General features: G+C 54.0%; 1 protein-coding gene across 10 annotated transcripts in view; it reads right to left on the bottom strand.

Annotated features, from left to right (window-relative positions):
- The window catches only part of CLMN (calmin), a 111,206-nt gene extending 99,131 nt beyond the window's left edge, over positions 1–12,075 (bottom strand). For all 10 annotated transcript variants that reach the window (XR_014071378.1, XR_014071379.1, XR_014071377.1 and 7 more), the window contains exon 1: positions 11,653–12,075. Coding sequence is in view for 5 of the 10 variants with exons in the window: in XM_081550556.1 (XP_081406682.1) it covers positions 11,653–11,734 (82 nt within the window). In the remaining 5 variants the exon portion in view is untranslated. The remainder of the gene's footprint in view (positions 1–11,652) is intronic.
- Between the last annotated feature and the right edge of the window lie 2,322 nt (positions 12,076–14,397).

The raw sequence follows: 14,397 nt of genomic DNA, 5'->3' as shown, positions 1-14,397 counted from the left end.
AGGGATTTCACCTTGTCAACCTCTGAAAGGGGATCCTTGTCCCAGCTCTTCTCAGAGCTGCCCCTGGGAATCACTAGTCAGGAACCATCAGTTGGGAATTTAGACTTGACTTTGTCACAGTGTGAGGAGCCTGGTGTGTACGTGACTTACAAACGGCTGAGTCACCAAGCCCACTCTGATAAGAAGCAGTACCCAAGGCTGGCTGACTGCTGGCCAAACAACCTTTAGCCTGGCCCAGTTTTCTTCCTGGGTTCCAAATCAACTGCCCTCTCCACAGCCAGCCTTGAGCCAGGGCTCATCAAGTCTTCCCCCATCCCCAAATCCAAGGCCCATCCGTCTCCCCTACTAACATCCCCTCCCCTCAACTTATTCCATCTGCCCAGACTTGGTTCTGTTTCTTGGTTCTACCACTTACTAGGCTCAGTAGAGCTTGGCATTCGTGATGTTCTTGCTCAGCTGTAGTTTGGGGGCGATAGCTAATAATGCCCACCACAGGGGTTATTTGGAAGATGAGGTGCAGGGTCCAGCAAGGGGTCAACCCTCCATCCCCACACTCCCCATAATCACAACATCAAAGCCCCATACATCCCTGACTTGACTGATTTTTATACAGCCTGTACTCTACATTATACATTTTTACAACATCGATGCCCGAAATCATCCTCAGTCACTCAAGCTGGGTCTCAGCTAAATCAGCCTGACAAGGACGGGGACAAGCTACCGCACAGGGCAGCTTTTGAGCTACACTGCCATCTGCATTGTCCCGCATGTTTGGGGAATTCCTGGAACATCTGACTGCAATTCCTCCTTGTTTTATAAACATAAGCAGGAATGAAAAAAAATAAAAGTTTCATTATCAGTGAGCACTATTGGTTTCATAAACTTAATACCGTGGAGCTGACGGAACCAGAGCAAAGAAGGTTATGGGGTGACCTTCAAGTAAGGAGAAAGGGGAAGTTCAAGGACACAAACGAGATAACAGAAATACAGTATGATGTCATTCGACCACGCTTAAAACAGTGAAGAGCGATTAGGGCCTTCCTTCCATTCTCTGGGAATTTAGGTTCCTCATAATTGTATGTTTATGTCTGAACTTTTAACGCTTGATGTAACGTTGCCAAAAATCACGAACTGCACATAAGCCAATCCTCTAATGATGCTCTCAGGTTTTCTAAACAGACTTTGATATTTCACATGAAATAGAAGAGTGTTTATACAGAATATCTGAGACTTTACTCACTCGGGGTTATCAGCATTTTTGGAGTTCATGTATCTCAACTCTAAAGGAACACAAGGATTAGAACGGAGACAGCATGGCTGCCAAAGCATGTTGAATTGCAGAGTCCACGTAACAGGGGTACCTAGAGGCTGCTGCGACATCACCCTCTTCCTGCCCCACCACGCACGTTGCCAGGGCCAGCCCAGAGCGTTGTCCCCTGGTCATTCACAGCCCTGCGTGTATCTCGGATCACACCACTACTGCACGTGGACCTCTGGGCAAAGAGTCTCTGTAGGCCTAGGCCGGCCCCCCTCTCCTGTCCCCCCAAGTCCTGCCCTGCTGCCCTTGGCCAGGCAGCCCCCCATAGCAGATTCCGCAGCCAAGGGGGGCCAGCCTTGTGACTAGAGCCCAGGCCTCTGCACTCCTGACTCAGACTCAGCACCACTACCCTAAGGTGTCCATCACACTCCCCTGGAAACAAAAGGGTATCCTAGGTGTGCACACGCTCCCCAGGTGTGTGTCTTCCAGGGAAGAGGAGAAGGCCTGATAAGCCACCTGTAATTCACTCATGTGTCAGTTTCCTGTTGCTGCTGTGACTGATTACCACATACATAGGGGATTAAAACAACACAACTGTACTATCTGAAAGTTCTGGAAGTCAGGGGTCCGCAACGGGGGTGACAGGCTAACATCAAAGTTGTCAGCAGGACTGTGTTCCTCCTGGAGACCCTAGAGGAGAATTCTTTTCCTTCTCTCTCCAGCTCCCAGAGGCTGCCTGCGCTCCATGGCTCACGGCCCCTTCCAGCAATGGCATCACCATGGCCTCTGCTTCCACTCACATCTCTCCAACCCTCCCGCCTCACTCTTACAAGGATGCTTGTGATTAGGGGGACCCACCTGGGTAACCCATGATCATCCCAAGATCTTGTATTTAATCGTATCTTCAAAGTCCCTTTCACCAAGTAAGGGAACACAGTCCCTGGTTCTGGGGACATGTTTGGGGGCCATCGTGCAGCCTATAGCAGTGCGGCAAACAGTTCTGCAGACCTACCCCATGTTGGGAGCTGGCGGGACAAAGATGCATGCGCTCCTCTGGGGACCTACTCAGGGCTGGGTGGCCGGGAGTCCAGGGGAGGTGGCTGTGAATTCCTCCCCAGGTGGTTGCAGGCAGGGTAGTGCCCTAGATATAGCCACGGTCATTCTCTGCAGAAGGAGACGTGCAAACAAAGGTACAGGGACGAGAAAGGAGTGACTTGTAGGAGAAATAGGACGACTTGCGGATGCAGCTGGTTGATTCCAGCAAACACAGAGGTGAGGTTGCCCAGAGGACACGGCAGGGTTTCTGCCCGAGGGCAAAGAGTCTTGGTAGAGGACTGACTTGGTGAGAGAGAGAGAGAAAGACGCACCTCTGGATTGCAGGGCTGAAGTGGGACCAGAGAAGCTAGAAGCAAGAAAACAGTGGTCCTGACAACTGACGAGGAGGATGTTTGCAAAAGCAGGCAAGACAGGCAAAGAAAGGTGTAGACAAGAGAGTTGCTTGAGGGTCAGGACTGATGGCTGTGGGAGGTGAGAGAGGGCCCCATCTGAGAGTCCAGTTATTTCACCACCAAACCATCAGGTCACCTCCACGCCCCCTCCCCACCCCCTGCCCCAGTTCCCAGCAAGAAGGCCACGGAACACTGCTTTTTAAGTATGTCATACCGTAGAAGATTAAAAATAGTTTAAAAGAGATATTAAAAGGGATATAAATACTGCAAAGGCTCCTGCCTACATGGGTGCACCCCCCTAGCAGGGGTAAGTGGGGTGGGGCATGACATCATTGAGCCCTAATGCCTTCCAGTTAGACACCCCCCTCAAGTTCTGCAGCAGCAGAAGGTCCCATTGGTTGACACCAGAACGATTCCAAGGCTTCTACAACGTTCCCTAAATCCTCCTTGGCTTTTCCTGGTCCTTGGAGCTCTGGACTATAACCTCCAAGCAGCAGTGGATCCTGGCGCTCAGGAAGGACAAGGGGAATACAGCTGAATGGGCCACCTCTGGGGTCCATCCCTGCACTGCACCCCCCCGACCCTGGCTGCAAACCAGGGTCTCCCACCAGAGAGCCCTCTCCCACCCCCACCACACTCCCCTACACCGTGGTCCCACACTGTCCGCCTCTGGGACTACAGATGTTTTCAGGCCCACACCCTTAAGGCTGGATCAGGCCTTCCCTGGCCCCTTACTCCTGGTAGCACCCACCTTAGCATCCTCAGTCCTAAAGTGCTCATCTTAGCCTCAAGATGCCCTTGCCCACAGTGTCCTGAGTGTTCTTCCATCCCTCCATCCCAGCTCCCACATTCCAGGGTGGACTCAACAACGATTATTTGAACAAACGGCTGGGCTTCCAGGGGGAAGTCCATTTCTAAAGCGGGCACAGAACCCACCCCAGGCACGTGTCAACCTTCTGCAAATAAGACTGGGCTGCATACATGCAACAACCCTTCACAAGCATCTCTGACTTGTCACGTGCCCTGGGTCTGGGTTAAGAAAACAAGGACCCTGCCACCCCATGGGAAGCTCTCTGGATTCCCACACTCCGAAGGGGCCAGAGAGTAACTATTTTGGGTTTTGTGGATCTCTGCTGTCACAGCTTCTCAGCTGCCACTGTGATACACTTGAATGGGCAGAGCTGTGTTCCAATAAAACTTGATTCCCCCCAAAAAGGCAGCAGGCTGGATCCAGCCTTCAGACCATAGTTCACTAATCCCTGCCCTGATAAGAAAAAAAATTAATGAAAGAAAAGCAGACAGACTACTCAGGGAAAAACTGTGAAAGATTCTTTAAAATCACCCTTTGTGATTTTTGATGCTGCCTCTAATTCCTTCTGGGATTGAGACAATCCACCACTGTTTAAAAAAATAAGAGGTGCAGGGACGGGGTGGGGGAACCATGAAAAGGTTTCTAATGGTCCAACCACTAAAGAGACAATTACTTTCTTCTTCTCTCTTCTCTGAGGCAGGGCAGGCGTGACCTCCGGCTGGTCGGGCAGGACTCTGCCCACTGTCTCAGCTGTTTCGGTCAAAAATTAAATGTCAGAGTGTTCCCCGGGTCCGCGAGGGCAGTTAATGTAACCTGGGCCTCTTGGGCAAAGGGCTGGCTCCCCAGAGCGCTGGATCTGCTCAGAAGCCTCCCCTCCTCCCCCACCCGGGACTGCTCTGATGGAGTCAAGGCCAATCACTAACAAGGGATTCTGCGAGAAAGCTCTTCCGGGGTCGCCACCTGGATGGAGGGCTTCCATCTCACTGCTGACCAACCCTTTCGGTGATGGGCTTAGGCTTCACCTGGTCTGGAACGTTCCTCAGTTCAAATGCCCAAGTGCAGGGCAGGGACCGTGCCTGAGCCGGTCCCTGAACCTCCCTGGGGTCACCTTCAACTCAGCCCAGCTAGTTCAGAGTATGTGTCCCAGACCTTTCCTGGGCTCTTCCTAGGAACCATGATTAACCAGCCCAAGAATAAACCAAGAAGGCACCTCATTTACCCACGTGTGCTATTCTAACAGAGCTCATGAACTGCGACCTCTTCTACAAGGAACCCTTAATGGGAGTGAGTCTCCCGCACCTGACAGCAAAAAGAATTCAGGAACGTACCCAGCTGTGCTTAGCGGTGCCAAGAGCTTCAGGATGGCCTCCCACCCATGTGTGCCAGAGGCTGGAACCAGGATGGCTTTATGTGGGGATGCTCTGTCCAGGGGGCTTCCCTGGTGGCTCAGTGGTAAAGAACCTGCCTGCAATGCAGGAGACACAGGAGACTTGGGTGCGACTTCTAGGTGGGGAATATCCCCTGGAGGAGGGCATGGCAACCCACTCTAGTATTCTTGCCTGGAGAATCCCATGGACAGAGGAGCCTAGCGGGCTATAGTCCACAGGGTCGCACAGAGTCAAGACACAACTGAAGCGACTTGGCACGCACGCCCGCTCTGTCCAGGGTGCCCCTCCCTGCCCCACCTTCGGGGCCCCATGTGAGCCCCTGACAGTCCTACCCTCTCCTTCGGCAGATGCGACTAAGGCATAGAACTAGGGGTGAGATTTCCCAGGATCCCACAGCAAGCGAGCGGGCAAAGCCAGGGCCCAGACCCGGGCCTGCAGCCACCCTGTTCTGGCTGCAGCTTCCCCAGCTGCACACCTGCTCCACCTGGAAAGGCTGCTCGAGAAGAATCCGCACCCGGAGGGAGGCAGGCAGCCGGGGCTGGAACACAGCCTTTCATGGGCAAAATACAGAGTTAACTCAAAGCTGGTGGCATGACTCCAGCTGGGGGACCGAAAGCCATGTTCTACATACTGACTCATCCTTTAGAACCAAGCACACAGCCCCGGGGGCAGAGCCTTAATGGGCAGCAAGTTCCTGGAGGATGTGAAGCATCTGAATTTGATTTACTTGGTGGTTTTCTTGTATAGAAACCTCCAGCATGTTTGCTGCACCCTCTGAGAGCTGAGGGAGGCAGAAACAAGAGAAATTCCCTGTCGGTTCTTTGGCTTCTCTGAGCGCTGACCAGCTTTGACCATGGAGTTTTTTCCTGATCCATGGCTGTCTGCGCAAGAGGTCTTTGTTTTTTAGTTGCTCAGTCGTGTCTGACTCTCTGTAACCCCATGGACTGCAGCACACCAGGCTTCCCTGTCCTTCACCATCTCCCAGAGCTGGCTCAAACTCATGTCCATGGAATCGATGATGCCATCCAACCATCTCGTTCTCTGTCATCCCCTTCTCTTCCTGCCCTCGGGAGGGTGCCAGGTGCGAGGAGCGGGAGGGAGGGCTGATGTGGCATCCCAAACCAGACCCCACAGAGCCTCGTTCACCAGGGAAGGGACCTTGTAAACCAGTGTAGCCCGACCTTTCCCACATCCCAGCAGTTGTGGATAAGGATGCTTATCCTAGGGTGGACGGGAGCTGCCCTGCACTCTCAGGTTGGCCGTGGAGACCCGCTGAAAGCATTAGCAGGGGCGTGTGTTGGTGGCCTTGTGGTGGGTGACTTGGAGGAGGTACTATGGAGTCTGGGCTGGCGTGAGGAGGGCCTGGGCATGGGCCAATGGGAGGAGAGGAGGAAGCAGGTATAAAGGCCAGGACGGATCTTCCTGAGCACACAGGCACAGTCCTGCCCCTGAGCCTGCCTTCAGGCAATCTTGGGCCACTTTCCTGCCTTCTGTGTTGCGTAATACAACAGAATTCGTGCCATCAAGTTACTGCTCTGCCCTCAAGGTCTGGGTTCTCAGGTGGCACTAGTGGTAAAGAACCCACTTGCCAATGCAGGAGACTTAAGAGACATGGGTTCAGTCTCTGGGTCGGAAAGATTGCCTGGGGGAGGGCCTGGCAACCCACTGCAATACTCTTGCCTGGAGAATCCCATAGACAGCGGAGCCTGGCGGGCTACAGTCCATAGGGTCACAAAGAGTCAGACACGACTGAAATGACTTAGCACGCACACTCAAGGTCTGGCTTCAGTGCCGACTCCCCCCAGAGGCCCTCCCGGCTCCCCACCCTGAGGCTACCAGCTCCTTCACCCAGGCGGCCTTTGCCCAAGGTTTACAGAGCCACTGAGATGGGAAACGTGGCTTAGTCTGACCTGTGTTCAAATCTCAGCCCCACTTACAAGCCCATGACCTTGGGGGCAAGTCATTCTAGCTCTCTGCTTCCCAAACAGCCTCCAAGGCTTGTGGAAAGAGTTTTAAAGAGCAGTTTGGGCCTTGCCTGGCACGCAGGCTACTCAAAGTTGAGTGAACTGTCACTACCTCTGTTTGGCAGTCAATTCCAAGTGTCCCAAGACACAGTTTGTTTTGCTAACCCTGGGTGATACTGCTCTCTGATGCATCCTGGCTGAGAGAGACACTGAAACAAAGGTGGGGATGCTGCTTAGGGAACCTCAGTTAGCAGGGCCCAGCTGGCAGTGCTGGACCCCCCTTCCTAGCAGGCTCCCCTAGAGATGCAGTGAGGAAGGCTTGCGTATACCTGCTGCTGCGTTGCATACGTGCTCAGTCGTGCCCGACTCTGCAACCCCACGGGCTGTAGCCCGCCAGACTCCTCAGTCCATGTGATTTTTCCAGGCAAGGATACTGGAGTGGGTTGCCATTCCCGACTCCAGCGGATCTTCCCAATCCAGGGATGGAACCCGCAACTCTCACGTCTCCTGCATTGGCAGGCGGATTCTTCACCTCTGCGCCCCCTAGGAAGCCCAGCCTACCTAACTCCATCCACCTCCAACTAGGTGCCAGGTCTTAGCCAGGTCACTCAGGAACAATAAGGTCAAGCTTCACAGCATTAGACCCAACAGGCGCCTGTGCAACAGGAGATGGTCCTGCACTGAACGGATGACATTGCTGCCAGAAGCAGAAAACTGGAGTCCCAGTCTGGCTGAGTGCCATGATGGTTTTACGCTCCTTCAAAGCAGGGACAGGAACCAACTCCGAGCTCCCCGGTGTCTGCATGACGCGATCCTCTTGGCACATGTTTGCTAAACTCAACAGGAAAAGGGCTGTGAATCTTGGGGGGTGGTGGAGGCTCTCTATATAAACGGGAGCATCTTCCAAGTCCTGGCCTGACATCAGCCTTGGACCAACAGTCAGGGGACCCCTGAACTGGTGCAGCATTTAGCTGGACCCTGAGGCCAAATCCAAAAGGGGGGTAGTCAGGGCAGCCTTGTCATCGGAAGGGCACCCAGCCCTCTGCTGCCCGAAGCCGGGCTGAGAACTAAAGTGCAGACCTGAACCGGCCACCTCCAACCTCCACTCCACCCCACGCGGCTCCCGGGAAGTGGGGGCCACCAGGTGGCAGCTGCCCACATCCTGCAATTCCATGTTCTCCCCTCTGAAAAGGTCAACAGCTTGGGCTGCCCCCGTTTCCTTGCGAGCGACCCTGCGGGGGTGACACCAGCAGCTTCTCGCCCAGATGGACCTCTGCGCTCTCAGCCAGAGAGTCCTCCATCTGCAGACACTTTTAGGAGGCCATGGATGTGAGCACATCAAAAGGACTTCACGTGTCAGGTAGAGGGTGTCGTCTCACCCTTCCTGAGAGAGGCCATGCTTCCTGCCCTGCTCACCCCAACCTCCAGAGACAGGTCATGAAGTCTTCATTCCAGCATTCCAGGGGGATGGTCTGGTGACATTACAATCATATTTGCATGGATTCCAGAATTCCACAGTTCGGGGCCATAGAGAAAAGCTTGTTGGAGGCTGAGGATCCGCCTCGGTCCCCGTGACGCAGATCTGTGAAACGCCACTGTACCCAGCATCCCATCACCACGACAACTGCTGCCCACCTGTGCTCAAAGGAAGCACCGAGTTTGGAAAACAACCCTTCTGCCTGGACTCCTGCCTCCCTTGACTAGGACCGAGTTCAGATGATCGAGGCACCCGCCCACAGCCTACATGTCACCCAGACACGTCCAGGGCCGGCCGACACCCACCAGCTGATTTGGGCAGATGCTCTAAGCACGATGAAGGCTGCCTTCCAGACCTGGCCCTTTGGTTGGACTTCCTGAGCACCAAAGAGACGAGGAGAGAAAATGGCAGTTTAGCATCCTCAAGAGATGGGGATGCCAAGGGAAAGATGGAGAGAGACAAGACAGATTCCTGTCCCCACCTCCTCTCCCAGCCTCTTCTCAGTGATGCTGGGCAGAGCCGCACAGCTATCGGCCAGCAACTCCACAGACTGACAGCTCCACAGACCCCCAGCACTGACAGCTCAGCCCTGCAGGATGGCCTGAACTGCATACAACCCAAAGGTGTCTCACTGAAGAACACATCAACAAACTGTGGTACATCCATACAGTGGATGAGTCCTTGGCAAAAACAAGGAAGTACCTTCTGCCTGATCTAGGGCTGGGAGCCAGACTGACAAAGCAAGATGCTGGGCACTGGGGACCTTTAGCAGGTGATGAAAGGGCTCCCCAGCTGTGTTGTTAAAACGTTTGCACATCCCTGAAGATTTACTAAAAATCACTGAATTATAAACTTAGGTTGAATTTTATGCTATGTAAATCATACTTCAATGAAGTACTTTTTTAAAAGCTCTTTAAAAAAGGAACCACTGATATAAGCAAGAACGTGATACAAGCACCAATATTATGTGGAGCAAAAAAAGGCCATTTCAAAAGAGTACATACACTGTACTATTCCATTTTGTAAGAAATTCTAGAGGCAAAGCTATAGCAATAAAGATAAAAATAGTAGCTGCTTTGTTGAGGTGGGGGTGGTGGGAAGGGAGACAAAGCATCCATCTGGGTACTAGAAAATTTCTACATCATGATCTTAGCAATGGTTACACGTGAGTATCCACACATAAAAATATGTTAGGCTTGTCCTTGAGACTAATGCACATTTTATATACACATACATAAACATAAATAATAAACACAATGTTAAAAGTTTGTTTTTTTTAAAAAAAGTTGTGTTTTTTTTTTTAAACAGCAAAGCCCATTGACACTCAAACTGTAATTGGCAATTGAGTGGAAGTGAGGATGGTTCACTGGGAGCTGAGAAAGAAGAGCCCACTCAGTGAACTTCTACTCAACCCTCAAGACCCATTTCAAATTGCCCCCACTCAGTGAAGCCTTCTCTCACTGTCCCAAGTGTAACTAGCTGCTCATATTGTTGAACATCCCTTCACAAGTTGATATCCTTCACATTGAGTTGAGGAGTGCAGGGAACTGTTGCACCAAGATTTGGTTAGTATGTGCTTATTAAACACTCACTGATTGCCTCACACACACACATCCTGACAGCCCAAACTAGATGCCATCTCAGCAAAAGATACTAACGGCCACTCGAAAACAGGATGGCTGTTCTCAGGCAACAGGACCCAGATGTGAGACTTATCGAAAAAGATCATTTTCAATATTTCCAGCTCTGTCCTCCATGTTTTACACCAATCACAGAAGAAAAGGTTCAGAGGAGCCCAGAACAAACTGGATTTCCAGTGTCCAGTGCACAGGGCTCCTCCCTTCCTCCCCACTTCAAGTCACCTCTGCCTGCACTGTCCCTGCCCAGCCTAGGGGTGGAGCAGACCGTGTGGGCTCCCAGGAAATATTCTACCAGGTATAATGTTTAATTAAATTTGACTGCCTGGTCACCCCCTTCAAGCACTGCACCCTGACCACTGGAATGAGAGGAGGGACACACCACCCCACCTCATTACCTCTCTGTCCAGGCCTCCCAGCTCTCTCTGAGTCACCCCCTAATCTTGGAATCTCTAGAAATCCAAGCCTGAAGAGGAAGCTGCTAAACTTCCCTGTCAGGGTCTACATGGGTGAAGAGAGCCCAGAGGTGGAACTCGGTCCAGTTCTGCGGAGTCCACATATAAAAAGAGCAAGGTTGGAAGTACACCTCCACGAAAAGCAGCTTTCTTTGGATGTGTAGTGGATGCATGGGTTACTAGGAGATTGTGGGTGAAGTTTTTCCTTTAAATACGTTTGTGCTTTCTAAGTTTTCACAATGGACACACTCCTCGGGAAGATAAAGACACTTCATCTATGGCGGGAGACTCCCCCCTCCCCCAGCGCGGGTCAGACCTGCTGACTCCCAAGCTTCTTTTTCACCTTGTCCCAAGATACACACAGGTCCTAGGGTCCCGTGCCGCGGCCGGGCCTCTCGCCCTTATCCCACCCCCAGCCCGCCCCGGGGACCCCCGGGCCAGGGGAGGGACAGCTCCCCGAACAAAGCGGCCTCTTGACCCCACGGATCCGCGCCTCTGACCTCCTTCTCCTCGGTCCACCGCGAGGCGCCGCCCCCCATTCAATTCCCCTAGCCCTGGAGGTACTTAGGAACTGTGTGCGCGCGCGCGCACACACACACACACACACACACACACACACACACACACACACACACACACACACACACACACACACACACACACACACACACACACACACACACACACACACACACACACACACACACACACACACACACACACACACACACACACACACACACACACACACACACACACACACACACACACACACACACACGCAAACGCACTTTCTCCTCCCCTCCCTGACCTGGGCCACCACCCCCAAGAGCCCAAGTACAAACTTCTCCAAACTCGCAGCTGTGGCTGGAGGGGGAATCGTGACGTCCCCTCCACAAAGCAAATGAGATGCCCCCCACCACCCACCCTCCCACACACACACACACACACACACACACACTCGTGTGCCACCCCACTCCCAGGTCACTGTTCATCTGGCCCGGGGGCGGCAAATGCCGGGGTTTGAGGGCGGGTGTCTCGCCGCCCCTCTCCCCGCAGGGCCCCCAGTAAGTGGAAGGACGGGGACAGGACCGGGCCGGGGACGGCGCGGGTCGGAGCTCGGTCGGTGGGGGTGGGGGAGCGGCTCCCGGGGCTCCGGGGCTCCGGGCTCCCCCCGATCGGCGCCCCTCTTCAGGGAGGCGGAGGCGCGTTACCTTGCAGGTTCTGGACTCGGATGTCGCTGATCTGTCCGATGAGCTCCTCGCGCTGGAACCAGTCCCATTCCTGCGCAGCCATGAAGCGCGGGCGGGAGGGCCGGGGCGCCGGGGCCGGGCGCGGGCGGCAGGCGCGGAGAGCCGGGCGGGCGGGCGTGCGAGCGGCACGCACCCGGCGAGGGCGCCGCGGAGCCGGAGGAGCGCGGGCGCGGGCGGGGCGGTCGCGCGGGCGGGCCGCCCCCGCCGCGGGCGGGCAGCGGGCGGGCGCGGGGCGGTGGGTGCGGGGCGCCGGGCGAGCGCTCACTCCCCCATCCGGGGGCGGGGGCCCCGGGGGCCGAGGGGAGGGGAGGGGCGGGGCGGAGCGGGGCGGGGAGGGAGGCTGGGCTCCGGCCGGTTTCTTTTTTTTTTTTCCGGGGTGTTTGTGCCTTGGATTGTGTGGTTGCAAAACGGTTGATGATGAGGCGCGGGGTCCCGGCCCCCAGATTGTGATGTCTCAGGGGACGGTGAGTCGGGTGACGCCACCCCTCGGGTCCCTGATACGCCCTCCACCCTGACTCCCAGCGCCTCCCCCCACCCCACCCCGTCCCACCTAGGACCCTGACAGGCACACCCTTGTACCCCAGGCCCCCTGCCCCCGCTCAATTCGGGGAGGCAGCCCCCGACGGAGTGGGACGCCCCAAGCCGTGCCCACCCGCCTCTGGGACACTCGGGCACCGACCAGGGCCTGGGAAGGGGGCCAGCGAGTGTGCAGATGGAGTTGGGGGGTTCTCTCTCCAGATTTCTTTTCTGGGTTTGGATATTGGGGACCTGTTCCTCGGGGATCCAGTACAGAGGTGACCCCAGATTCTAGGGAGAAGGGGAAAGCGGCCGACACAAGGGGAGCTGGGGTACTCAGTGGAGTCTGGGGCACCTCAGTCTCCAAGTGACCCTCTCTGGGGCTTTACTGAAAACGAAAGAATGAGTATGGACCTTTCCGCGGGGGGTGTGTGTGTTTCTTCACTGTTTCTTTTGAGTCTTGAGAGTTCCAGGATCTTATCTTATTTGGGGCTCACAACTCATACCTTAGGCAGAATTCTTTATTGGCTTTTCAAACACAGAGAAGAAAAAAGAGGCATTGGAGTCCTGGAATTTGCCAAAGGCTGAAAGAGTTAGGGACGGGAGGTCCCTGCCCCCAGCTCAGTACTCTGATCCTTTCCAGAAAACAAACAACAGACACGCAGAGAAAGAGAGGGAAGGAGAATGGCTTATATATGAGATATTCCAAGAGAGGAAAAAAACAGGCAGGGCTGGGTGAATATTTATACATATGGGCCACGTTCATCATTGCCACATTCATGCGGCTGAAATACTAGAAACCTCAGTGGGCTACTCCCTAATTAAGAAATAACAATGGAGCCCCCACTGATGGACAGACCCTGTGCCCTTGAGGCAGGGCCCTCAGGTAGATTCCTGGGAATGGTGGCCAGCCAACAAACAAGGGAATGAGACAATTACAAACAGAAATGAGTTCCAGGGGAAAAAAAAAAAAAAACCCACCCAGGCTAAGTAACTGGGATGCAGACAGGGGTCAGGGAGGTCTCGGAGGACTGAATTGGAGCTGAGCCTAAAACATGAAAGGAGCCAGCTTTGGGGGCAGGGGGTCAGTGGAGGCAGCCCCGGGGCACAGCCAGGGACAGGACGTGGCTGCCCGCTGCGCTGCCACTCCTGTAGGGGGACTTTATCGGGAGAATGAATGAGAATCTACTGTCCGGGTCCACAGCTCTAGCTTGCTTTCTCTTTCTCCTTGTTCTCCATTTGCCAAGTTCCCCGCCACGAGCACATATTTTTACAATCAGACAGAAAACCAATAAGTTCTTTTTTAACCTCTCAAGGCCCTTCCTAGGAGTTTCCAGCCTGCCCTGCCTCTCCTCATCTGAGGGTCTAGAAGCCCAGTGGAGGCCCTGTGTTGCCAACGGGAGCCCATGGGTGTCCAGGCACATGCCCCCAGGCCAAGGCTGGTGCTGCTTTCTTCCTAATTTGATTTGAAAGTGCATGGTCATTTCATACTCCAGGGAGCAGGGTCTGTGTCTGTGTCCTGCAGAGCAGGGTGCAAGAAGCCAGGCCTCACCTAATTTTGCCCCATCTGCTAGCCATCGCCTGTTTTTACACTTCAGTTTGTTTTTCATAATTGTTATGGGCTAAGTTAGGCCGAAAGTCATTTTCTTTCCCCAGTCAAGAGCCAAGAGAATCAGCCTTCCTTGACATCAAGATCTCAGGGAACAGAGGGCTTTAAACAAGCAGTGTGGATGTTAGCTGCAGGGATGGGCCATCTCTCATGATAAAAAGATGTCTGTTCCTGTGAAGGGAACACCGCATCTTTTGGGGGCCATTGCATAGGCGACAGCCATTCCCTGGTGAGGAGGGACCTCGGTCACCATTGGTGGAGCACCAACTGTGTACCAGATGTTGGATCGCCAGCCCAAAGAAGTTCTTTCTTTGCATCCAAGTGGAAAGAAACTTTTAGGTGGTTTTTTAAAGTGGGCTGGGAGCCTGACTCAGTTCAGCATGATGCTGGCCTCTACAAGGCCCAAGAATACTCCCTGAACTCATGTGTCCATATCACTCCCTCGTCCCTTCAGGGTCTCTGGACTCTGGCCCTTCCTGATTGGTCCCTATGCCACCTCCTTTTCCATCCATCCTGATTTTCCACTTTTTTGATCAAGTTCAGGTCATGTCCAATCACCTCGAGGCCTTGATTCCTTCTGC

This window comes from Giraffa tippelskirchi, chromosome 12 (genome assembly GCF_054371585.1).
Source record: "Giraffa tippelskirchi isolate mGirTip1 chromosome 12, T2T-mGirTip1v1.2.pri, whole genome shotgun sequence".
Classification (NCBI taxonomy): Eukaryota; Metazoa; Chordata; class Mammalia; order Artiodactyla; family Giraffidae; genus Giraffa; species Giraffa tippelskirchi.
Note: the sequence above shows the minus strand (reverse complement) of the source record. Positions and strands in the feature narration are given on the sequence as shown.